Source organism: Echiichthys vipera, assembly GCF_963691815.1.
Source record: "Echiichthys vipera genome assembly, chromosome: 19".
Classification (NCBI taxonomy): Eukaryota; Metazoa; Chordata; class Actinopteri; order Perciformes; family Trachinidae; genus Echiichthys; species Echiichthys vipera.
In genome coordinates this window covers 24441669-24466516 of record NC_139844.1, presented here as the reverse complement: position 1 = coordinate 24466516, position 24848 = coordinate 24441669, and the positions used below count along the sequence as shown (strand labels likewise).

General features: G+C 45.8%; 1 protein-coding gene across 1 annotated transcript in view; it reads left to right on the top strand.

The window, feature by feature from the left end:
• Positions 1 to 690: 690 nt before the first annotated feature.
• Positions 691 to 24848, top strand: part of opn5 (opsin 5) — a 45361-nt gene continuing 21203 nt past the window's right edge. Inside the window, exons 1-2 of the mRNA XM_083933703.1 lie at positions 691 to 725; positions 15419 to 15565. Of these exons, the coding sequence (XP_083789829.1) occupies positions 15439 to 15565 (127 nt within the window). The 5' untranslated portion in view covers positions 691 to 725; positions 15419 to 15438. The remainder of the gene's footprint in view (positions 726 to 15418; positions 15566 to 24848) is intronic.

Here is a 24848-nt window from a genome sequence, read left to right as displayed (position 1 = left end):
TGTTTTTGACTGACACCAGGGGGCGCTGTAGATCAGTAATGACACAATCTGAGTAACATTCAAATTCAATTTTTAAATTAAAATAAATTTCATTCATTAATTAAATTCAATTTATCTCTACTTGAAATATCTGCAAACACACACACACACACACACACACACACACACATATATACATACACACACACACACACATACATACACACACACACACACACAGACACGCGCGTGCACACAGAGAAACAGACACACACACAGAAACACACACACACACACACACAGAAACACACACACACACACACACAGAAACACAGACAAACACACACAGACACACACACACACACACACACACACACACACACACACACACACACTGATTAGATCACAGTTCTGTGAGACTCCCATTAAGAGTCCAGATCAGTAAGATTTGGAGGGTTTTATTGTGGAGGGTCCGGCCGGAAGTCGCGCTTCTGTTCACTTTAGTGTGTGTTCACTCTGCGTGTGTGTGTGATGGTTCAAGAGCCAGTCACACACTGATGCTGCCGCTCACAGCCTCAGAGGACGGGCACAAGTAGAAGCTGAACCACGGGAATATTTACCAAACTGCTTCCGTCCATCGGAACCGGACCGGACCGGGATCTGGTTCTTCACCGAGGGGGGGGGGGGGGAGATGATCAGTGGGGATTAAAGTCCGCTCCAGATGAGAGGCGACAAATGAACACAAGGTAAAGGAGGACTTTTTATGTGTGTGTGTGTTGTTTGTCTACGGGATGAGGAACTGACTCCGGGCGAGTTTGGGCACTTTTACGCACACGGCGCTCTCAGTTCTGCGGCCGAACGGACGCGATGTACGGTCCAGTTAGAGAAGCTCGGTCCAGTTAGAGAAGCTCGGTCCAGTTAGAGAAGCTCGGTGCCGTAGACGTGATGACAGAGCTTTGTTCTGTCTGTGCTGAATGAAGCCCGGTGAGCGGCGGACAGGGGAACAGAAACGGTGTCATTTTGTGGTTAAATGTGTCACTTTTGTTTAAAAACAGCGCGCATTGTGTCCGACACTCACACACACTCACACACACTCACACACACATTCACACGCATCCGCAGCAGCAACACTTCGGATCATTTGCAGAACTAAACACTTCTTTTAAAATCATACAATCATGAATAAAAGCCTCCATTGTGGGAACCGTGGCGCACACACGGGTCACATCCGAGTCAGACGCTGCTGTGCTCAACCCAAAACACCTCCAGCAGTTCTGCTTTTCTCAGGATAAAGCATTAAAATAAGGTTTATTCACATTTTTCAGTCCGTACTTCCAAAGGTTTCATCCTGCACTGAGAATCAGATCATGTGCTTAAAGGTTAAACGTGCAGAATCTTTATTAAAAGCTATATTTTTCCTATTTAAAGATGATTTTTGGCAGTTTTTCAAGCCTTCATTAGAAAGGACAGACAGGAAATAGGGTGAGAGAGAGGGGGGGGGGGGGGGCGTGCAGCAAAGGGTCACAGGTCGGAGTCGAACCCGCGGCTGCTGCCTCGAGGACCTTCAGCCTCTTTACACGGGGCGACCGCTCTAACCACTGAGGCACCGGACGCCCCAATAAGCTAGTTTTTTAAATGTTTGACAGGTTTGACAATGATTTCCTGTCCCGTTGTGTTTCCATGGTAGCAGCCGATAGCGTTGGGCGTTGCTGGTTGCCAGGGTTGTCTGTTGTTGGGTGCAGCTACTGTAGGCTGGCACTGGGTGAAAGCCTCAGTGAAGGGGGCGTTCTTTGTCCCAGCAGCTGAGTGAGCGGAGACGGGCAACAACCAGAGTCACTATAGGCCGAGCATTCACTCCATGGACTGAGAGAAAGGAGAGGAACGCCATTCAAACGCACGCCCACATGGCTACGCTGCTCCTTGATGCTAACATCACTTTCATCTGCACTTAGCTGGAACCGCTAACGCTAACGGCTAACGCTAACTGTCAGTCAAACTCCTCTAATCCTTGTTTTGATGCTGTGATTTTCTGGAGGGGACGGGTTCAAACAGGCTCAAACAGACTCCGGTCTCCTGGAGCTGCTGGGCCGGGTCTGACCAACCTGGCAACCCCACTGCTGGACTTCTTTTTTGTTGTTGAGACGACGATCTTCAGACTCTAGATGGAGCTGTTCTGCTCATTCTACAGATTCAACCTTTAATCAAATACAGCAAACAAACAGCAAAAATGTGCGTCTCCCCTCCTCTTACTGCAACATGACAGACAGCTTCAGTCTTCTGTTGGCTTGTGGCTCAGTGGGAGAGTGGGTTGTCCTCCATTTGAGAGATTGGCGGTTTGATCCCCAGCTCCTCAGGCCCACATGTCGAAGTGTCCTTTACTGCAATTTGACAGACAGCCTCAGTCATCTGTTGGCTTTCTGTTGGCTTGGGCGGCTATGGCTCAGTGACGGAGTGGGTTGTCCTCCATTTGAGAGATTGGCGGTTTGATCCCCAGGTCCACATGTTGAAGTGTCCTTAACTGCAACATGACAGACAGCTTCAGTCATCTGTTGGCTTGGGCGGCTGTGGCTCAGTGACGGAGTGGGTTGTCCTCCATTTGAGAGATAGGCGGTTTGATCCCCAGCTCCTCAGGCCCACATGTCGAAGTGTCCTTTACTGCAACATGACAGACAGCTTCAGTCATCTGTTTGCTTTTTATTAGTGAGTTTATTAAGCAAGTGTCTGCAGACGTGACATCATGTCAGATCTGTGTGACTGATGCAGAGTGTGTGTTATTTTAGTTTTAGTTTGGAAGAAACCATGAAAATAATACGTAACCGTTGTGTTTATGGACGTGGGCTTTACTGCCTCACTCTCCGCTGTACTGGCTGTGCAGCTCATCCACAAATATTCATTGGAGGTCACTCCTGAACAAACAGTGCTGTATAAATACCAACACAACACTCCAATAACCGACTTATTGTATATTACATTTACCGCCAGGCTCCGTCGCTCATAGATAGAGCAGAGTATTCATGAGAGTGAGGCAGAACCTTGGGTCGGTTCAGGGAATATGGACCCTTCTGCAAATCTACATAAAGAAGGGAAGGTGAAATTGGAAGAGCATGCGATCTCAAATAGACACTTGTTGATTTGATGGGGTCCAAGGAGACAAAGGAGAGAGAGACATCTTCTCTTTCTTCCTCACTTCTCAGTAAAAACATGAATTTCCCCGTGCAGGATTCTTCTTCTTCTTCTTCTTCTTCTTCTTCTTCTTCTTCTTCTTCTTCTTCTTCTTCTTCTTCTTCTTCTTCTTCTTCTTCTTCTTCTTCTTCTTCTTCTTCTTCTTCTATCTTCTTCTTAATACACGCTTCAAGTATTGCTAGAAAAGAGGAAAAGCCGGGGGACAGGCAAACACGTTCGATGCCCTGTCACAATAGACCTTTCCAATGGAATTCCATTGCTAGGCAACAGCTTTGGCCCTTGTTAACTTCCTGTCACTTTATGTCAATCACATCGACTGCAACAGGTTATTAACTAGGGCACATTTTGAATGTTTATGTTCACGTCTTTTGACAAAGGTCTAAAGATCAAGAGTTGAAAATATACATCAACGTTGGAAGATAACCGTGGACCTCCAGGGCTACTGAACGCTAGGTTAGAGGTTGAATCCAGAGAATGAGCAGAACAGCTCCTTCTAGAGTCTCCAGATCGGCGTCTCAACAACAAAAAAGAAGTCCAGCAGTGGGGTTGCCAGGTTGGTCAGACCCGGCCCAGTAGCTCCAGGAGACCGGACTCTGTTTGAGCCTGTTTGAACCCGTCCCCTCCAGAAAATCACAGCATCAAAACAAGGATTAGAGGAGTTTGACTGGAAGTTAGCGTTAGCCGTTAGCATTAGAGGTTCCAGCTAAGTGCAGATGAAAGTGATGTTAGCATCCAGGAGCAGCATAGCCATGTGGGTATGTGTTTGAAAGGCGTTCCTCTCCTTTCTCTCAGTCCATGGAGTGAATGCTCGGCCTATAGTGACTCTGGTTGTTGCCCGTCTCCGCTCACTCAGCTGCTGGGACAAAGAACGCCCCCTTCACTGAGGCTCCCAAGCAGCTGCAGGATTGGCTAACTCCATTTCACCCAGTGCCAGCCTACAGTAGCTGCACCCAACAACAGACAACCCTGGCAATCAGCAACGCCCAACGCTATTGGCTGCTGCCATGGAAACACAACGGGACAGGAAGTCATTGTCAAACCCGTCAAACATTTAAAATACTAGCTTTTTTGGGGCGTCCGGGGTCTCAGCGGTGGGAGCGGTCGCCCCGTGTAAAGAGGCTGAAGGTCCTCGAAGGCAGCAGCCGCGGGTTCGACTCCGACCTGAGACCCTTTGCTCCCCCTCTCTCTCTCTCTCTCTCTCTCTCTCTCTCTCCCCATTTCCTGTCCATCTTTTCTAATAAAGGCTGGAAAAACTGCCAAAAAAAATTAATTAATAAAAATAAATAGCTTTTAATAAAGATTCTGCACGTTTAACCTTTAAGCACATGATCTGAGTTTCAGTGCAGGATGAAACCTTTGGAAGTATGGACTGAAAATGTGAATTAATCTTATCTTAATAAACTACGCGGTGTTTGACGGTGACAGACTGGCGCCGGTGCGGAGGACGTTATAACACAGCTCGTTTTAGGTGTGTGTGTGTGTGTGTGTGTGTGTGTTTGTGTGTGTGTGTGCATCGGTGAAGAGAGAGAAGGTGCATGAATGATATTTCTATTCTGCGCTTCCCCTCCAGTCTTGTCACTACAGCAGCTCACGTTGTATCCCTGCAGGGGCTGAATCTTGCATTCTTCCTGTTTTTATGTAAACTACCTTTAAACTGTTAACATATGGAGACGACTGTTGCTCTAATTTCCCAGTTTACATGTTGTGTGCGGAGGAGGTAAGAAGGTAAAGGCAGCAGCTTCAAAGTGAGAATGAAACAGCAGCATCTGAAGCAACATTTGTAAACGCATCACACGGCAGAGTTTGAGACACATACGCGGAGGGAATGGAAAGCAGAACACAATCCTCAAACGCACGACCTCCAGGACGGCTCATCTCTCCGGGGCAGCTTAGAGATGCAGAGATAGAGAGGGGCTCCAGATGGAGGTTACGCTCTGGCCAGACCCTCTACAAAAATACTTTACTAAATTAAAGGTGACAGCTGTCTGAGGACTAAAGTATTGGATGATATATAGAACAATCATGAGGTGTAGACATGAGGAAGGGGGCAGAGAGTTTATGTAATTAACGGATACGATTGGAGGTAGAACAAGATAATTGAGTGCTTCTTCCTACTCATTTTTAAATGTGTTTACAGATAATTATGTTGCGTATTTGTTCATAATTATTCTCGGCTATTTTGTTGTTGTTAAAAATTAAATATATGTGATTAGATTTAGACTCTATATGTGTGATAGAGTTGATGCATTGTTTCTAAAGCAGTATTGCTGTTGATCATAAATGCGGAGGAATTGCAATATTTGTCCGTGGCATTACGTTGTTAAATTGTTAAATATCCGTCCCTGTATCTGATCTGACTCGCGGTGCCGGCTCCACTGGTGCCCCAGCCCGGCACAGCAGGGGTTTGCATCAGCTTGACCGCGTGTTCAGTGACATGGCTTTTTGGCGCTTCAGCTCTGTTGTTGTTTATTTTCTCCCTTTTTTCAATTTTGAAACATATTTTAAATACATCTCATCTCATCTTCAGCTTCTTATCCGGGGTCTGGTCTCAGGAGCAGCAGCTCCAGCAGGGGACCCCAAACTTCCCTTTCCCGGGCCACATTAACCAGCTCTAACTGGGGGATCCTGATGAAACTGTTTCTGACGGCAAAGAAACGACTGAGAGTGAATCGTGTGTTAGAGATGTTACTCTGATTGTATTGGTGATGTTTTTGTCTAAACCGAATCACTTCAATAGCTTTTGTTTGGATTCACAATGTTTAAACCTTTGACTGTGGAGCAGCAAAGGTATAGTGTTTTATGAGTAGAGAATGGGAACAGATTGCAGTGGTTCAGGAACAGGTTGCAGTGGTTCAAGGAACAGGTTGCAATGTTCAGGAACAGGTTGCAGTGGTTCAGGAACAGGTTGCAGTGGTTCAGGAACGGGTTGCAGTGGTTCAAGGAACAGGTTGCCGTGGTTGCAGCGGTTCAGGAACAGGTGGCAGTGGTTCAGGAACAGGTTGCAGTGGTTCATGGAACAGGTGGCAGTGGTTCAGGAACAGGTTGCAGTGGTTCATGGAACAGGTTGCAGGGGTTCAGGAACAGGTTGCAGTGGTTCAGGAACAGGTGGCAGTGGTTCAGGAACAGGTGGCAGTGGTTCAGGAACAGGTTTCAGTGGTTCAGGAACAGGTTGCAGTGGTTCAGGAACAGGTTGCAGTGGTTCAGGAACAGGTTTCAGTGGTTCAGGAACAGTTTGCAGTGGTTCAGGAACAGTTTGCAGTGGTTCTGGAACAGGTTGCAGTGGTTCAGGAACAGGTTGCAGTGGTTCAAAAAGCTTGAGGTTTGACGTATCTGTGGTTTTTAGAACCACTGCTAGCTTTCTTCTCTGGTGACCGTTGTCTTTTCTAACACCCCCTCGGTCTGTAGAGGTCTCGATGGATTTCCTGACACGATGGAGAGGGACTCATGTCTCATTTAAAAAGGAATCCTTTAATTGAATTTATTTCGTGGCTGCCTGTTTACGCCTCGTTTGCGACTTCTCTGCTAGTTTGGCCCTGACTGCAAATGACTGTATGACGTCATTTGCACCTAAGCGCACAAACAGGGCTGTAGTACTTGAGTCCAGACTCGCTGCGCTCCAACGGTGGTTCAACGCGCCCTCATTAATTTCCCCTTGGGGGAAATCCATCGGCACCTTAAAGGTTGTTCCAATAATCTGTAAAAACTGAAGGTTATTTGGTGAGATCGACCCTCGGGGGGCTGAGTGATCGAGTGAACAACCATGGTCACTCCAGGGGTGGATATCACCCACAATGCATTGCAGTTATGCATTTGGTGGAACGGAATCCATCTATGGGTCGGAGGTAGTGACGGGTGTAAAACTGCGTAAATAAATCGACTTTTATTATCATTTAAAACCTTAATCATCCTTTGACATCCTTTCCAGTTTAAGTTTCCTATAATTAATATCTGATTAAAAGTCTGTATTCTTACATGTGTGGGCTGTTTGCCTGGTTAGCAGATGGTTTCTGAAGAAAATCTCATTGATAGCTTCATATTTTACGGAACAATGACCAGATGTATGACTTATACTCAATGACAATTCCCCCATTGAGTACAGTGGCACAGTGGAAGAAAAGGAGACAGACACAAAGACAGACACTTCCAGGGATGCAGGCAACCACAAAAGCAACAGTAACTATAATAATACCTATGTAATGTGAATATGGCTCATATGTTATGGCAGTTAATACAACACAATAGTAGAAACAAGCAAAGCTAAGGTGTTATTACCGTGGAGCATAAAAGGTATTGATATTTAATGAGTAGGGAATGAGAACAGGTTGCAGTGGTTCAGGAACAGGTTGCAGTGGTTCATGGACACGTTGCAGTGGTTCAAAAAGCTTGAGGTTTGACGTATCTGTGGTTTTTAGAACCACTGCTAGCTTTCTCTTCTGGTGACCGTTGTCTTTTCTAACACCCCCTTGGTCTGTAGAGGTCTTAATAGTGACTCATGTCTCATTTAAAAGGAATCCTTTAATTTTCTTATTACAAAACCTTGAAAATAGCTGACATGCCAATAAGTGTGTGCGACCGCCTCCGCAACCATGTTTGAACACCACCTTGTTGAACTTGCCGACCAAAGCAAGACTCTAATGTATTATAATATCTGTATTTATGTTCAGTAAGAGTGGTTTGACTTCTGAGAGATTACCATCAGATGATATTAACTCACAATATAACTGCGTGATTTCCTGTGAAAGCACGGCGGTTTTCTTGCAAAGTCCATAAAAGATGAAAGAGTTGCATTGAAACCCTTATTAAGTGGGTTCTTTTCAAGCATAACATATGAAATGTCAGGGTTTGTAGATAGATAGATAACGTGAAGAATGCTTGTGTCTGACAGTACGCTATAGTCTGCTGTGTTTACTGGAAGGATCCTTTCAATGCCTTAATTCCCTGGCAAACAGACTTACTGCAGGCTTTAATAATTCTCGTGTTGACTTGGACATCATGATGGGAGCAGAACGGACGTATCATTATGGTGAGTGCATTATAGCCTGTGACAATCATGGTCAATATGATTGTCACAGGCCATGATTGACGCAGGCTGCACTGACTGCCATGACAGTCTGGGAATCCTTGTTGTTCTCAGACTTTAGTCTTACAATCTCAATCAGATCACGTTGCTCATCACAGCCACATATATTCCTGTTTTATAATCAACAATGTGGAGCTCCAGGTGACCTGCTTATCCTGCTGAGTTTAAGAAAAAGACGACACGCGCAGCTGTTAGCCCCCTACCTAGTGTTGGAGACACCAGGTGAAAGACAGGAACCTGCACTCCTGAGAAGCAGAGTGAGAAGTTTTAAGTGATTCATAATTTTTCCTGGAGCTGTGTGAACTGTTTTCAATGTGTCAGTCTCAAAGGAGGCGTACTACTCAATCTCTGCTCCCCATCCAGGGGCAACAGTTCGATGCTAGTTGCACCAAATGTAACCAGCCGATCTCATCTCATCTCATCTCATCTTCCACCGCTTATCCGGGGTCGGGTCGTGGGGGCAAAAGCTTCAGCAGGGGACCCCAAACTTCCCTTTCCCGGGCCACATTAACCAGCTCTAACTGGGGGATCCTGAGGCGTTCCCAGGCCAGTGTGGAGATATAATCTCTCCACCTGGTCCTGGGTATTCCCCGAGGCCTCCTCCCAGCTGGACGTGCCTGGAACACCTCCCTAGGGAGGCGCCCAGGGTTCATTCTTACCAGATGATCCTGAACCACCTCAACTGGCTCCTTTCAACGCAAAGGAGCAGCGGCTCTACTCCGAGTTCCTCACGGATGCTGAACTTCTCCCCCTCTCTCTAAGGGAGACTCCAGACCTCCTCCTGAGAAAACACATTTCAGCTTGGACCTGGACCTGGTTCTTTCGGTCATGATAACCAGCCGATCTGTAGTGCGTAATTATGACTCAACAGTGCACACCTCTCCGGTTAAAGTCTGCATTAGAAACAGATGACTGCTGCCTGCTGGCCGTACAGAGTCACCAGTGTAAAGGGAAGGGCGTCAGGATTGCACCAAGGCTCACCAGACAACACACGTTTCGATATTTGCATGTTAAAAAGAGTCCTTCAAAGTGCATGCAAGCTATTATAACAGTAACAACATGACCCAGGTCCATGCCCATGCCCATGGTTAGTGCAGTAGGATTAGTTAATTATTGATTTTGGTCTTTCCATGGGATTTATTGGCAATAACAAACATATCGCCAGATGTTTGCTTTAACTAGAGACCAAAAAAAGAGAGGTGCAATCCTGATTTTTCAATTGTGATTCCAACACCTGAATGTGGATATCTGCAATACAGACACGGATTCTGATGCCATTGCATTGCAATTTTGCACAAGTATATTCCAGAGGAATGTATTTGAGCTGTGGTTTAAGTAGGCTTCACACACTAACAGGTGTAGAAGGGCAAATGTGTCAATATGGCAACGTTTTTTTAAAAGAACTTGAACAAATCAAGAGCCCAGCGGCACATTATGAGCTGATTTCTTTACACAAGTTCAAAAGGTAAGAGTGCAAAAGCAAATGTACACTATTGTGGCTGCTTCTTATGTCTTTGTTACATATTGTCTGAAGACAAACCAGATGTTTTTAAACCTTCAAATTCATTTTGATCAGGTAATAAAAGGTGAGGTCAGAGGTCTATTTGTATCAGATGCTCTGTGTTGTGAGTGAGTGGTTGCTATGCAGCAGGAATAGCGGCTGAGTGCCTCTAATCCCCCCAGAATACAACAGGCTAGAAACAATGTTGAAACAATAGTGTTGCCCGTCAATGTCTCAATGGGCCCTTGAGTCTGACTCTCTGGAGCAGCCACTCAGCCTCTGTGCTAAAGGCGCTAGTGAAGCTTACTATCGGGCACCCACGGTTGACCCAGATGATCTGTGCCGTGCTTTAGTTTGATTATTAGGTGTCTTCCCCTAATTTGTATGCTCAAGCGGACGTTTTTCTCCCCTGAGTGAAGCCCTGTTGCTGATTGGATGGAGCTTTCAGCATTATGCGACGTGTGGTAGCACAGAGGCCACAACAACACTGCGATCTGTTCTCACTTTGGGAAGGAGCAACACTGTATCACCGATCAGCCCATTCAGAGTGATACGTCACCTCCGGGGTCTCTTTCACCGCTGTATCACTGATCAGCTGATCACCGGAGATCCAAACCCATTCAGAGTGATACGTCACCTCCGGAGTCTCCAAGGGTGCACTCACACTGTCCATCTCCACCGTGCCCAAACAGGTTTTACAGGGAAAGTCTAGTTCCTTTGACCAGTGTGAGTGCAACCGTACCGCACCTAGCTGCGCCTAGCTGCGGCCCGATTGCCGTCCACGGACGTTTGGGAGAGGTGGGCTTTAGTAAAGCACGTTTGCACATGTTTGAGCATGAGTGTGCGCACGTGTACGAGCACGAGCACGAGGCCTACGGTGGTTCTGAGGTCATTTTCTGTGCGCTTGTTGGGATTATCGTTTATTACCCCTCTGAGTTTTCCAAATAATTTTGAATATCTTCATCCGACCAAATCTGCAGTAAACACTCCACCTCCCAATCAGACCACCTTGAACCCTTCAGCGTCATCTTTTTAAATGTCAGTCGCGGAGAACAGTCGTATGTAAATAGTCTCAGGACCGCCGTCAATTCTCGTGCCATTACACATGTGCATGCTCGTGCAGGTGCAGTCGTGCCTTACTAGAGTCCACCTCTCTCAACCGGGCCGTGGCCCAGGCACGGCACACTTGTACTCACTGGGGTCAAACGAGCTAGACTTTAGCTTTGGATGTACAAAAAAAACAGGGAAAATAGTTGAGTTTAATCCATATTCAGTTGCCATCATTTAGTCTGATGCAACCCCCCCCAGAAAAAACAAGAATAATGACAAAAGAGAAAGATCTTAGATGGTAAAAATGTTTATCCAGATATGGTATCCAGGTGTGATGAGCACTTCAGGGCAAACGTGTCAAACACAGGCTGGGGTAGAGCCCTTATGGACCCCCCCCCAACTCACGGGGTCTACTTTACAGGCATGGTTGTGGTTCTTCCGCTGTGTATTACAGAGCTGCTGCTTCGCTCAGTTCAACTCTCACCAGAAACACCTGATAGCTTATTAAATATAGATTACGTAAATAGTTTGCCCTTTGATGTAAGGAGCATTCTACAATCCAGGTCACATCTGTGTATGCGTTTACCAGATAAAACATTCCCCTTTAGATATTTGATGAGTGCCGAAGTTATTTTTTCTGCTCATAGCTGTTAGATGTTGCCTAAGTGCCCGGTTCAAGCCCCCATTTCCTCCCACAAAGCGTCCCGCTGAGCATTAGACTGTCGAGGTATCGACAGGTCTGTCTAAACAGCCTAATTAACCCCTCGCTGGAATAGCTGCACTCTCGTTCAAAGGCATTCTGACTTCTGAGCTGCAAATGTACAAAGAAGAAAGTCAACCTGTCTTTTATTGCACGGTCGTCTGAACATGACGTCTTTGCTTCAAAGTGACCTTTCCCTGATTATCAGTGGACATTAGAAGACTTTCCTCTCTGCTCCCGAAGCAAACCTAAGCCTCTTATGAGATCGACCAGTGCACCTTTGAAGCCTCAGAAGCTATAATCTACCCATCTGTTTTTTAGCCTTTGTTTGGTGCCAAGTGTTTAAATTGATTGATCTTTACCTCTTGGCAAAACAATTGTTAAATTACCTGTAAATGTACAGATGAAATAAATTGAATGTGTAATTCAGTCTTGAAATCAGACAAATCTGCCGAGCTTTCCGGATTTCCAACCTCAAACCTCGGATGAATCAAGATTGTTTTACTGTGTTGCTTATTTCTCATCTCAAATATTTTCAGTCGCTCAACACCGAGTCACTTTGTGTCTGATTCGTTGTGTACGTCATGTTTCCCCAAAGCAATTTCAGTCAACTGGACTCAGGAGGGGGAGAAGTTCAGCATCCGTGAGGAACTCGGAGTAGAGCCGCTGCTCCTTTGCGTTGAAAGGAGCCAGTTGAGGTGGTTCAGGATCATCTGGTAAGGATGAACCCTGGGCGCCTCCCTAGGGAGGTGTTCCAGGCACGTCCAGCTGGGAGGAGGCCTCGGGGAAGACCCAGGACCAGGTGGAGAGATTAGATCTCCACACTGGCCTGGGAACGCCTCAGGATCCCCCAGTTAGAGCTGGTTAATGTGGCCCTGGAAAGGGAAGTTTGGGGTCCCCTGCTGGAGCTGCTGCCCCTGAGACCTGACCCCGGATAAGAGGCTGAAGATGAGATGAGATGAGATGAGCAACTGGACTTGGTTATTTGTCTCGGAAGATGTTTCACCTCTCATCCAAGAGGCTTCATTAGTTCATTTACGCCTCTGACCAGGCTGGGACTGGACCAGGACCAGGCTGGACCAGGACCAGGACCAGGCTGGGACTGGTCATTGATCTGATTGGTCTGATTAGTTGTCAGTTTGTAAATTGCATCCAGAGGCATTTTGGTGTGAGTCAGATGAGACAAACCTCTGCAGTGATGGTTGGCCACAGGGAGCCTGTGCTGGGTAGCTCACAAATAGGCAACAAAAAATTATATTTTTTTGTAAAACACCATTTTGGAAGAAAAAAATACACATTCATGTGGAGTGAAATCTTATTTTTAAGATTATTTTTCAAGCCTTTATTATGTAGGACAGACAGGAAATGGGGTGAGAGAGAGAGGGGGAGACACGCAGCAAAGGGCCGCAGGTCGGAGTCCAACCCGCGGCTGCTGCCTCGAGGACCTTCAGCCTCTTTACACGGGGCGACTGCTGTAACCACTGTTCCACCGCACCCTGTGAAATCTAATCTTTATGAAAATATAAAGGCGTCACTACTTCTGTAAATGTTTTTTGGAACAGTTTCACTTAAGTGCGCTCTGAGTGCGTCCTGTGGTGTGACATCATTAATCAAATACACAAACAAACATGAAATGGATCCATCTTCATTGTTAGACACTTTTAAGATTCTGTGATTTATTTTATAATGACATTTTGAACAACACTTGGACTTTTTCCACTAAATGTGAGTCAGACTTTGCCGTCATCCTGAGAAAACTGTCCAAAATTGCACCGATTTAAGACGAGTGACGTCTTTATCTCCTGCTATGTCCCGATATCAAACAGTAGGAGATTCGTCATTGGAGGTGCTCGTTGGAAGTTGTCGGTACGATATCGTTAACAGAAGAATAAAGGAAAGAAAGGTCATCAAACGAAAAGTGTGTTTGCGTGAGAGAGAGAGAGAGAGAGAGAGAGAGAGAGAGAGAGAGAGAGAGAGAGAGAGAGAGAGAGAGAGAAGAGAGAGAGAGAGAGAGAGAGAGAGAGAGAGAGAGAGAGAGAGAGAGAGAGAGAGAGCACCTGTGGTCTCCTGATGATTAAGCTGATTAAGCTCACCTGGGCTTAATCAGCTTCCCCAGCAGCAGCCTGGAGAAAATTAGTGAGGGAAACACACACATACACACACACACACACACACACACACTTAACATCTCCCCTAATTAAATACTGAACTGTTTTTATTAAAGATATTTTGAGATAAAAAAAACACTATGTCACACTGAAGGACACTATGTATGCAGATGACTATACACACTCTTAGATGAAAAAGAGAAGTAGTGTACCTTTTACAAAAGCTCGTCATAGCGATAATACACGCAACAGTGCTCTACTGCAAGTAGGGGTTTCTACCACTACCTTTTATCTTTATCATCTATGTTGTCTTTTTGGCCCAGAGGACGTCGTGTGAAGGTTACAATTCCACCGTTTGGGCTCTTTGTCGAATTGAAAGAAAACCATAGTAAGGAAGGGGAAGGTTTTCGTCTCCATCGTACTCTACGGGGGAATTGTTGGGTCTGTGTGAATCATAAATAAGTCATAGAGTGTGGTCTTTACCTACTCTGTAAAGTGTCCTGAGATAACTTTGGTTATGATTTGACACGATAAATAAAATTGAATTGACTTGAAAAATTTTTTTTTTTTTTGTTAAATCAAAAAATGTATCGGGCGTACACGGTGGAGTGGTGGTTAGCACTGTCGCCTCACAGCAAGAGGGTTTGAATCCCTGCTGGGGCCCTTCTGTGTGGAGTTTGCATGTTGTCCCCGTGTCTGCGTGGGTTTTCTCCGGGTTCTCCGGTTTCCTCCCACAGTCCAAAGACGTGCAGGTGTTGGGTTCATTGATGACTCTAAATCACCCGTAGGTGTGAATGGTTGTCTGTCTCTGTTCGTCTCTATGTGTCCTGTGATAGACTGGCGTCCTGTCCAGGCTGGACCCGGCCTCACGCCCGATGTCCCCAACCCCGACAGGGACAAGAGTTTGAAGATGGATGGATGAATGAATGTATCGTTCAGGAACCAATATCACAGTCAACGTACATACATAATGATACCCAGCCCTAATGATGTGCATCCTCTGCTCTTTTCTTGAACCTGCACAACTGAGACTAACTTCAAGTGAAATACACTCGTCAAATAAACCATCAAGACTTTTCTTTTACTGCTCAAAATAACACCAAACCTCTGCAGTAGCATGAGAAGAGTCCCTACACATTTAATACCCTCGCCGTGCTGCCCCGAGCTAATCCGTGTTAGCCGCATTCAGCTGTTAGCGACTCCCCCGGATTTCTCCGTTAACAGTTGTTACACTAAAAAAGTTGTGTGTGTATTTGCAGAAAAAGACCCTGGGATGGTTTTACGCTGGAGTTTCACTTTGCGGTTTAACCTGAGAGCATCAACAGTCTTTACATTCATCTTATCAGTCAGCAAAGTTGCAGCATGTGCAGTTGATTTCCTTTCTCTGCTAGAGTGACGTCTGTGACATCTGTTTCTGATCGTTGGCTCGGGGCACATCAACAAAAAACACAGGCACCTACACCAAGGTTGGCCCGTCAGACCTTAGGTGTATTATGATTCTGTCTGTGCTTTATACAGCGACTGGTGTTTTGAATGTCGCCACTTCTGCAGGAACAATCTCTTGAGAACTGTTAATAATGAGAGAACCAAAGGAATAGAGACTGGAAGGTTGATATTATATTTGTATGGTGCCACAGTGTTGTGATTGTTAGGTCTAAAGTGTATATGCAACATAGAAATGGCTAATTATTGTTATCTGGTGTTTGCATTTCATGAACTGCATGCATAAGTGTGTGTGTGTGTGTGTGTGTGTGTGTTTGAGACCTGGTTTTCGTGGAAGCACCCTCATTGTCTCGGCCCTTTCCTCCACTTCACAGGACATTCCCCGTCGGTGGCAATGATGGAGAACGAGACGCGGCCACACCCTTCATACATGCCCCATTATCTCCTCCGCGGTGACCCTTTCGCCTCGAGACTCTCCAGAGAGGCCGACATCGTCGCAGCCTTCTACATCCTCATCATAGGTGAGTCTGATTGCAAAGATGGTCTTCGTCCCCTCGTTAATGTTATTATTTCACTTCTTTCCACTGAAATTGTCATCAAGTGTTCCTGCAATCAGGCTGAATGCTAATGTGTTTGTTCATGATTGGAGAGTAGGAAACAAGATAACCTGCAGATGGATGCAAACAGGAACGCACACACACACACACACACATACACACACACACACACACACACACACACACACACACACACTTGGCCACATGCTGAGAGCTCCAACCCCCCACTGAGTGCCTCTCAATCTGTCATTGCGAGACACATGGCAGAGCATACTCCCTCACTGTCACACGGCCACTTCAGTGATTTTTAGCTGTAGTCGTCAACATCGCTTTATTTTGTCAAAAAATAGTTTCGAGAGTAAGCGCTTGTTATAAGTGGAGATCTTTTTTTTGTAATCTAATAGTACGCTAACATAATAGTGGGCCCCTGCTTCACTTCACCAGCTCCGTTAACGACATTCAGACGTCGCACAAAGATGAAGAGCACAGACAGAAGACGTTAGAAATCCATCACATGAGCATTGTTTACCTCCTGCTTACGAGACATGGAGAAACACCCCGCTACCCGCATTCATCCATCACTCATCTGAGCATCCCTGTCTTCCTCACCTGTTCATTTACTATGGTTGGTGTAACCCTTCAAGATCAATGCCTAACCTTAACCCTTCAAGGTCAATGCCTTACCTTAACCCTTCAAGGTCAATGCCTAACCTTAACCCTTCAAGGTCAATGCCTAACCTTAACCCTTCAAGGTCAATGCCTTACCTTAACCCTTCAAGGTCAATGCCTAACCTTAACCATTGAAGCGAAACCTAAAGCTGCTGCCCCCGAGACCCGACCCTGGATAAGAGGCTGAAGATGAGATGAGATGACTCACATACTCCCTTATATCCATACCAGCATTTTACGGCAGTATTGGAGGCATGTCCGACCTCTACCTGTGGGTTGACTTGTGCATCACTTCTGCGTGTCTACATGTGTGTGACTACCTCCGCTGCCGGCTCAGAGGCACAGAGGCACAGTGGCACAGAGGCACAGAGGCACAGAGGCCGCGGCCTTATAAAGGCGCAACAGCCCTGCAACGGACAGACATTGTGAAAGGGGCTTTTGTTAAAAGCAGTTAAGTATTTATTTTGAGATACACAGATTTAGTTGAACAACACTGTCGTTGGCGTCATCCCACAAACATATGATAATATATAGTTTAATCTCATTTGTGCAAACAGAGGATTCATTCCAGGAGAGAAATTGAATTTACATTTTAACAGCAAATCAAATCAGTGACAATTTCTGGAAATAAAACCCTTCTGGAGGAAGCCTCAGGTAGGCAGGAGTACAAAGGGGGTCATTGTTGAGATCGCACATGTTTACAGTATAAATCCAGAGCTGTATTCCCTCTGAATATCAATAAGTCATGATCACATTCTGTTGAGGCTTCGGGATGATGGGAAAAGGGAAGCGCCTGTTCTATTTAAGGACAAACTCAGGTCCAGATTCATGCGTTTTTAAGCAGCTAATGAGTTTGCAGACTGACTCCTGCATCGTGCCTCTATCCAGCTAATTACATGGACATAGACATTTCACCTCTTGTGCCCCCACGACCAGAGTCTGAAGGTTATAGGGTGTCATGCCCCAGTCTAGGGGCCAAGGACACAACATTAAAAAGCCCCAAAAAGTCCCAAGTGACCACAAACCATGATTTGTCATTGATTCATCGTTGTTCTGTCTACTTCAGAGGATTATCAGACAGAGGTCTGCTGTGTGCACAGACGGAAAACTGTTTCTCTACTTCAACCGCGACAAAAGCCGCACAGATAGCTTCCCTTCTTACGTTCTTACCTTTCAAAATAAAAGCTCTAGACACACACTACGTGATTTACTGTTTACCAGAGGGAACTTAACCATGTAACAGTGTTTACAGTAATTTATTTGTACAGCACAGTTCAACAACAAGGTCATTCAAAGGGCTTTACATAAAACATTAAAAGCATTGGAAAGAAACGCAAATGAAGTGACTTTTAAAAACATTGGACAAGTGAACTTATTAAAATTTTAAGAGAAGTGTTGGAAAACATAGTAGAAGTGGCAGCTGGATCTCTTCAGGTCAGAGAAGCTGCTCCGCTTCTGCCGACCGGAAGGATTTCCGCCCGTACAACGTGAAAAAAACAATAAGACAATAATAAAAAACAATAATAGAGAGTGACCTTTAAACTAAGGGAGGACTTTGCAACGGCAAGTAACATAACTACCAAGAAATCCCATTTCGGTCGTAATTTTGTCCAAAAGTCGTTCGTTTGTGATTCTGACAAAGGTAAACCAGAGAAAAGCCCTATTCAGACCCCTATTGTGGCAAATCTATACATGGAGGAGGTAGAGGGCAAGGCTTTGAACTCTTCAAAGGAATAACACCCAGCCATTGGTTCAGATATGTGGATGACACACGGGTTTAAATCAAATCCAAAGAAGTGGAAGTCAAGGACAACAGTTTGCCTTTCTTAGACTGTGACGTCCATATGGAGAATGACAGGAGCCTCCACATCGGGGTATACAGAAAACCCACTCACATAGATCAATATCTACTTTTTGACCTGAGGACCTTCGACAAACACTTCATCCCTGTGTGTTTCAAACCCAGTAACACACTCAGACAGAGACCAGTTCATCCAAAGGACAGAACACCAAACACCCACAAAAGCAACCTGGTTTATGCTGTTAATGCAACGAGGAACGCAAAGATCTCTACACTGGAGAAACACAACAACCACTGGATAAACGCACGGCCCAACACAGGAGAGCTCCCTCCTCAGGCCTGAACTCTGCTGCCCACTCACACCTCAAGGAGAAAGCCCACTCCTTTGATGACAACTATGTCCACATCCTGGACAGAGAGGACAGATGGTTTGAAAGAGGAGGAAAAGAAGCCATCTCTGTAAAAGTAGAGAAACCATCGCTAACCAGAGGAGGAGGTCTGAGACACCACTTCTCTCCAGTTTACAATGCTGCCCTTTCATCCCTTCATTCAACAATCTAACCTCAAAGAGCAACTGTTCACAAACGTCTTCCTGTGACTCAAACGACTGTGGTTCAGACTCAATAGAACACTAACCAAGTCCAAACCTACTTCCACCAACCACTGGACCAGGACCAGGCTGGGACTGGACCAGCACTAACCAAGTCCAAACCTACTTCCACCAACCACTGGACCAGGACCAGGCTGGGACTGGACCAGCACTAACCAAGTCCAGACCTACTTCCCACCAATGACTGTCATTGGCACTTAGGGCACAAAGGGTTCCAGTGACATCATTGGCCTGGTGCACGCCCTGACTAGAGGTTAAATACCTGGCTCTCCACACCAGACCTCTGGTCCGGGCCCAGCCTGGTCCTGGTCCTGGTCCTGGTCCTGGTCCTGGTCCAGTCCCAGCCTGGTCCTGGTCCTGGTCCTGGTCCAGTCCCAGCCTGGTCAGATTCGTACATGAACTGATGAAGCCTCTTGGATGAGAGGTGAAACATCTTCCACGACAAACAACCAAGTCCAGTTGCTTTTGAATCTCTTTGGGGGAACAGAAATATTATCACTTCTCACAATAATTACCAGAACAATTTATCGCCCAGCAAAATGTCTTATCCCTCGTAAGGTACAGAATAATGGTTTCAGCCTGACAAGAACATTTTAATCTCTGTATTGGTGTTTGTAAAGCAGATGCCCAACACAAAGTCTTTCATCTGTCAGTGGGCTGAGTGGAGGTGGTGGTGGAATATAAATGCATTATAAATGAGCAATCATGGCTTTTATACATGTAGATCCAGCTTTCAGTTTTAGCTACCATCTGGCTTCAAATGTTCCTATATACCTCTGGCATAAATAGGATATTATAACCTCTATTTTGTTTCTATGCCAGCAAAGGAATTTAGCCAATACCACTCTTCCAATCAGTGTTGGAATAACTGTGTTGTGGGTACAGATAAGACGCGTGAAGCACGGTAAATAAAATGGCTGCAATTTAAAGCCTTAGCAGCTCCACATGACATCAATCTCTTAGCAACCCGTGTTGGTGCCTTCTTGGATACACAGGCAAGAATTCAGTGGGAACATAAAGCCTGAACATAACAGAGGGAAGGAGAAATAGAGGACTTGTGAGGGATTATTGTATGGTGTCTAAATTGATAACTTTCAAATTGACCGTGATTGTTCTTTTTGTGTGAGTGAAGCAATCAGAAAGCTACGGAGGGAAGATTATAAATCCCATACAAAGCAGCAGGTGGTAGAAGACCACTAAAAAAATGTTTTTCCTCTGTCTCTGTCCTTTTGAATTGATATTGACTTTACTGAATTGTATCTTCCAGTCAGATATGGGCCGCTTTCATAAATGGTCCTGAATCCCATGCACATGCGATTACAGCTGTGAGAAAGGCCACATTGGAATTCATTTGCGGTTCTCCATAGACTTTAAAGGCCCCTACACGTGATATGTGGTAAGAATGCTTTGCTTCGGCCGTTACATTCATTTCCTTTGGAAGACGCGGTAGTGCCCAAGGTGCCCCTCGTTGCCGCTGACCTTTCAAAAGCGCAACCAATGAGATAGAAGCTTGGTCCCTCCTTCTTTTTTCTGTGTCCCAACAGGCGCACAGGAAATTACCTCACAACCACCGTAGGCCTCGTGCTCATGCTCATACATGTGCAAACGTGCTTTACAAAAGCCCACCTCTCCCAAACGGGCCGTGGACGGCCAGCTGGCCGCAGCTAGGCGTAGAGCGGTTGCACTCACAATGGCCAAACGAACTAGGCTTTACCCGTAAAACCTGTTTTGGCCAGGTACGGAAGGACAGTGTGAGTGCGCCCTAAAAGCCTAAAGACTAAAGACTAAGAGCGTACTCACACTGTCCTCCCGGACCGCGACCCGGACTTTAGGGTACTTGTCCCCCCTCCCTCTCCTCCCCGGGCCCCAGCCCCGTTTGTACTCACACTGCCAGGGCCGGCCAGTGCTTCTTGCTGTCCACACGCCATCACGCCGTAACACTTCACACGCATTGATCGCGTGTGTGTGGCTTTGTTTACAAATCTTTCCAGAGACCTCAGAGTTTTTGTGCGTCTTGTCGACTGTTTTTGAATATTTTCATCCGACCAAATCTGCAGTAAACACTCCACCTCCGCATCACACCAACATGAACCTTTCACCGCCATTGTTGTTGTTGTTAAATGTCCGCGCATGGTCCCTCCTTCTATTTACATGTCCGAACAGGCGGACATAACGCTACTGCCGTAGGGCTCGTGCTCGTGCTCGCACACGTGCGCACGCTCGTGCTTGTACATGTGCAAACGGCTCCGCTAAAGCCCACCTCTTTCAAGCAGGCCGTGGACGGCCCGCTGGCCTCAGTTGTGCGCAGAGCGGGTGCACTCACACTACTTAAAGGAACTAGACTTTAGCTGAAAAAACGGTTTTGGCCCCGGCCAGAAGGACAGTGTGAGTAGGCTCTAAACCTACAATGTTGCTATGGTTTGTGGCCCGTACAGTATGTCTGTTGTCTGAAGTTACTAAGTGATACCCGAGGGGCTGGAGAAAGAGCTAACAATGGTTTTCTTATGTTTTTATTCTGATTGCATGATTATTGCAGTTACTATCAGTTGAGATAAAGGTGCAAAGGCCGAGTGTCTTAATCATGCAATCAGCATCTTAATAAAACTTGTTCATTGCCCCAAAAAGTTTTGATTTGTTTTGTGATTCCATTGTGTTTTGTGCATGTAAATAATATTCATAATTCACATTACCAGAGGCAGGCATACAGTCTGTGGGTGGATAATTACATGAGACAACCACATCATTCAGCGGTTAGAGCAAACACAAACACACAAATGGAAGTGGCTCCGAGCCCTTGTGCTGGCAACAGAATTTATAATACAAGGTAATCTGAGGAAAAGGGATGTGATAAGACTGAGGAAAAATTGATATTGGATGTGTGTGTGTGGGATATTTTATAATTCTTTTTCTTGGCATGAATGAGATGAGAAAATTGACACCACCCACAGACTAACAGTTCACTCAGGGCGCCCTCACACTGTGCCTCCGTACCGTGCCTAAGCACGTTTCACGGCTAAAGTCTGGTTCCTTTGACCAGTGTGAGTGCAACCGTACCGCGTCTAGGAGCGGCCAGCTGGCCGTCCACGGCCCGTTTGGGAGAGGTGGGCTTTTGTAAAGCACGTTTGCACATGTATGAGCAGGAGCGTGCACACGTGTACGAGGCCTACGGCAGTTCTGAGGTCATTTCCTGTGCGCCTGTTGGGACATAGAAAAAAGAAGGAGGGACCATGCGCGGACATTTAAAACAATGGCGGCGAAAGGTTGACGTTGGTGTGATGCGGAGGTGGAGTGTTTACTGCAGATTTGGTCGATGAAAAGATTCAAAAACAGTCGACAAGACGCACAAAAACTCCGAGGTCTACGGAAAGATCTGGAAACAAAGCCACGCATCGCCATGACGTCATCAATGCGTGTGACATGTTACGGCGTGATGACGTATAGGCAGCAAGAAGCATTCTCCGAGGCCCAGGTAGTGTGAGTACAAACGGGCCTGGAGGGGGGACAAGGACCCTAAAGCACGGGGCACGGGACGGAGGAACAGTGGGAGGGCGCCCTAAATATGAAGCAAGAGCCAGAGGCTAGTTATCCTAGCTTAGCATCATGACTGGCAGCAGGGGGATCTGCATCCCAACAGCTTTTTCATCCACATGATGTGTTTCGTTTGTTTTATTCCTTATAAAAATAGAAATGGGAAAAAAGCAATAGTGAACTTTGAGCTGACAGAAAATGTGAATTAAACAAACGAGACGTATTATGTAAATCAGTGGTAATTGGTAGTAATAATAACAAATACCACAATTGCATTAAGCCATTATAACTGGAATAGATTTCAGTTGGAATGACTGAAATAAAGTGGATTGAAAAAGATAATCATTGATTTAATAAATGAAACATTATCAATCAGGAAAATTAATTAGTTTTGAGGCCACTCTCTAAATGACGAGGGGAGATTGAACCGCCAGCCGGAGGAACTGAAGCACAAACCGTGCTGATAAAACGGCAACAAATCAATTTAATGAGCCGGAGCCCTGGAGCTTTAAATACCAGATAATATCTAAAAAATCAATTCTCAAATAAACAAAAGTGTGAGACACCTGGCACCACGCACTCTTGCAGGGAGTGCAGCCTCTTATTGTCAGACACAAAAGTGCAAAAGCAGGTTTTTGCTGCTATTGTTTGTAAAATTGATGCACGTCTGCGTTATTGCACCGTCAGCAAATGTTCTTGTTAACATTCATTCATCTTCAACCGCTTATCCCGTGGTCGGGGTCACGGCCGTGAGGCGGGGTCCACCCTGGACAGGACGCCAGTCTATCACAGGACACATAGAGACGAACAGAGACAGACAACCATTCACACCTACGGGTGATTTAGAGTCATCAATGAACCGAACACCTGCACGTCTTTGGACTGTGGGAGGAAACCGGAGAACCCGGAGAAAACCCACGCAGACACGGGGACAACATGCAAACTCCACACAGAAGGGCCCCAGCCGGGATTCATTGTAAGCAAATCCATCAATAACATCAACCAGAATATGAATAAAGTGCACGAGTCGGCCGGTGTTTCCAAACATTTCGTAGGCTTCTTTAAAACTTTCAATTTATTAAACAGAGATGTTCATTACCTGCATCGCCACTGACGTCTGTGCTTGAATACAATAACTCAATATTTATATTTATATTCAATTCAATTCAATTCAGTTTTATTTATAGTGCCAAATCATAACCAAAGTTGTCTCAGGACACTTCACAGAGTAGGTAAAGACCACACTCTATGACTTATTTATGATTTACAGAACCAACAATTCCCCCGTAGAGTACGGTGGAGACGAAAACCTTCACTATAACAGACAGGAACGTCAGACAGACCCAGCTCTGTGGAGGCCGCACATCTGTCTGCACCGGAGAGAGGGAGAGAAGGACAGAGAGAGAGAGAGAAAAGACGGACAGATGGACAGAGAGAGACAAAGACAGACACAAAGACAGAGACAGACACATTTCCAGAGACTATAATAATATCTATAGTAATGAGAATATGACTCATATGTTTTGGCTGGGAGGAGGTCTCGGGGAAGACCCAGGACCAGGTGGAGAGATTATATCTCCACACTGGCCTGGGAACGCCTCAGGATCCCCCAGTTAGAGCTGGTTAATGTGGCCCGGGAAAGGGAAGTTTGGGGTCCCCTGCTAAAGCTGCTGCCCCCGCGACCCGACCCCGGATAAGAGGCTGAAGATGAGATGAGATGAGATGATGTTTTGGCAGTTAATACAGCAGAATAGTAGAAACAAGCACAGCTAAGGTGATAGAATATGACAATGATAATAATTATGACAAATATGATCAATGATGAGCAGCGGCAATAGCAGCTACGATACAGCGAGACACCACTGATGGTGTTACTATGGCTACTAATGTAATAATTTATAAGACGAGTGACAGTAAACACTGACTAATAGTTATAGAAGTAGCAGCGACTTATACCTGACTCTCAAATATGCATAACAAACGGAGCTGGGGGGGACTATGATGGGAATCGAATAAAGGCATGACGGAGGATTAAATACTCCTTCTTGCTCTTGGGCAACGCAGTTCAAGCACCAATTACGCCAATATACACCAATAATGCATTCAAACCATCATATCTAAAGGTGGTGTACGCACAGAAGAGGGTGCACGTCACTTTCTACCACCACAAAACTATCGACCTCATGCATCACAATGGACCCAGGGTACAGCAGACCCTCGTCCTAGCCCCCCCCCCCCCCCCCCCCCCTCCCCCTGCAGCTGTTGAAAAGTCTGTTGCAAACATTTCAGCGTGGTCTGAGAGGAAGGAGGGCGCTGTGCATCAGCTGTACGCTTGGCCAGTAAGTGATATTTAACACTGGACGTACCCCGGTGTGACTCAGGTCACATGGACAATAAATGCAGGTAACTTTGGTCGCATCCAGAGAAGCATCTGAATATGAACATGACATTTAAAAGAGCGTCTTTATTCAATGTCACTGCTGCACCCTGATGAACCAAACTACAGGTGGGCCGCGGGCAGTCAGGTATAAAGTACCTGAAAGCAATACTTAAGTAAAGTACAATTATCTCACCATAAAAAGTATTTAAGGGCGCACTCACACTGTCCTTCTGCACCGCGCCCCGTGCTTTAGGGTCCT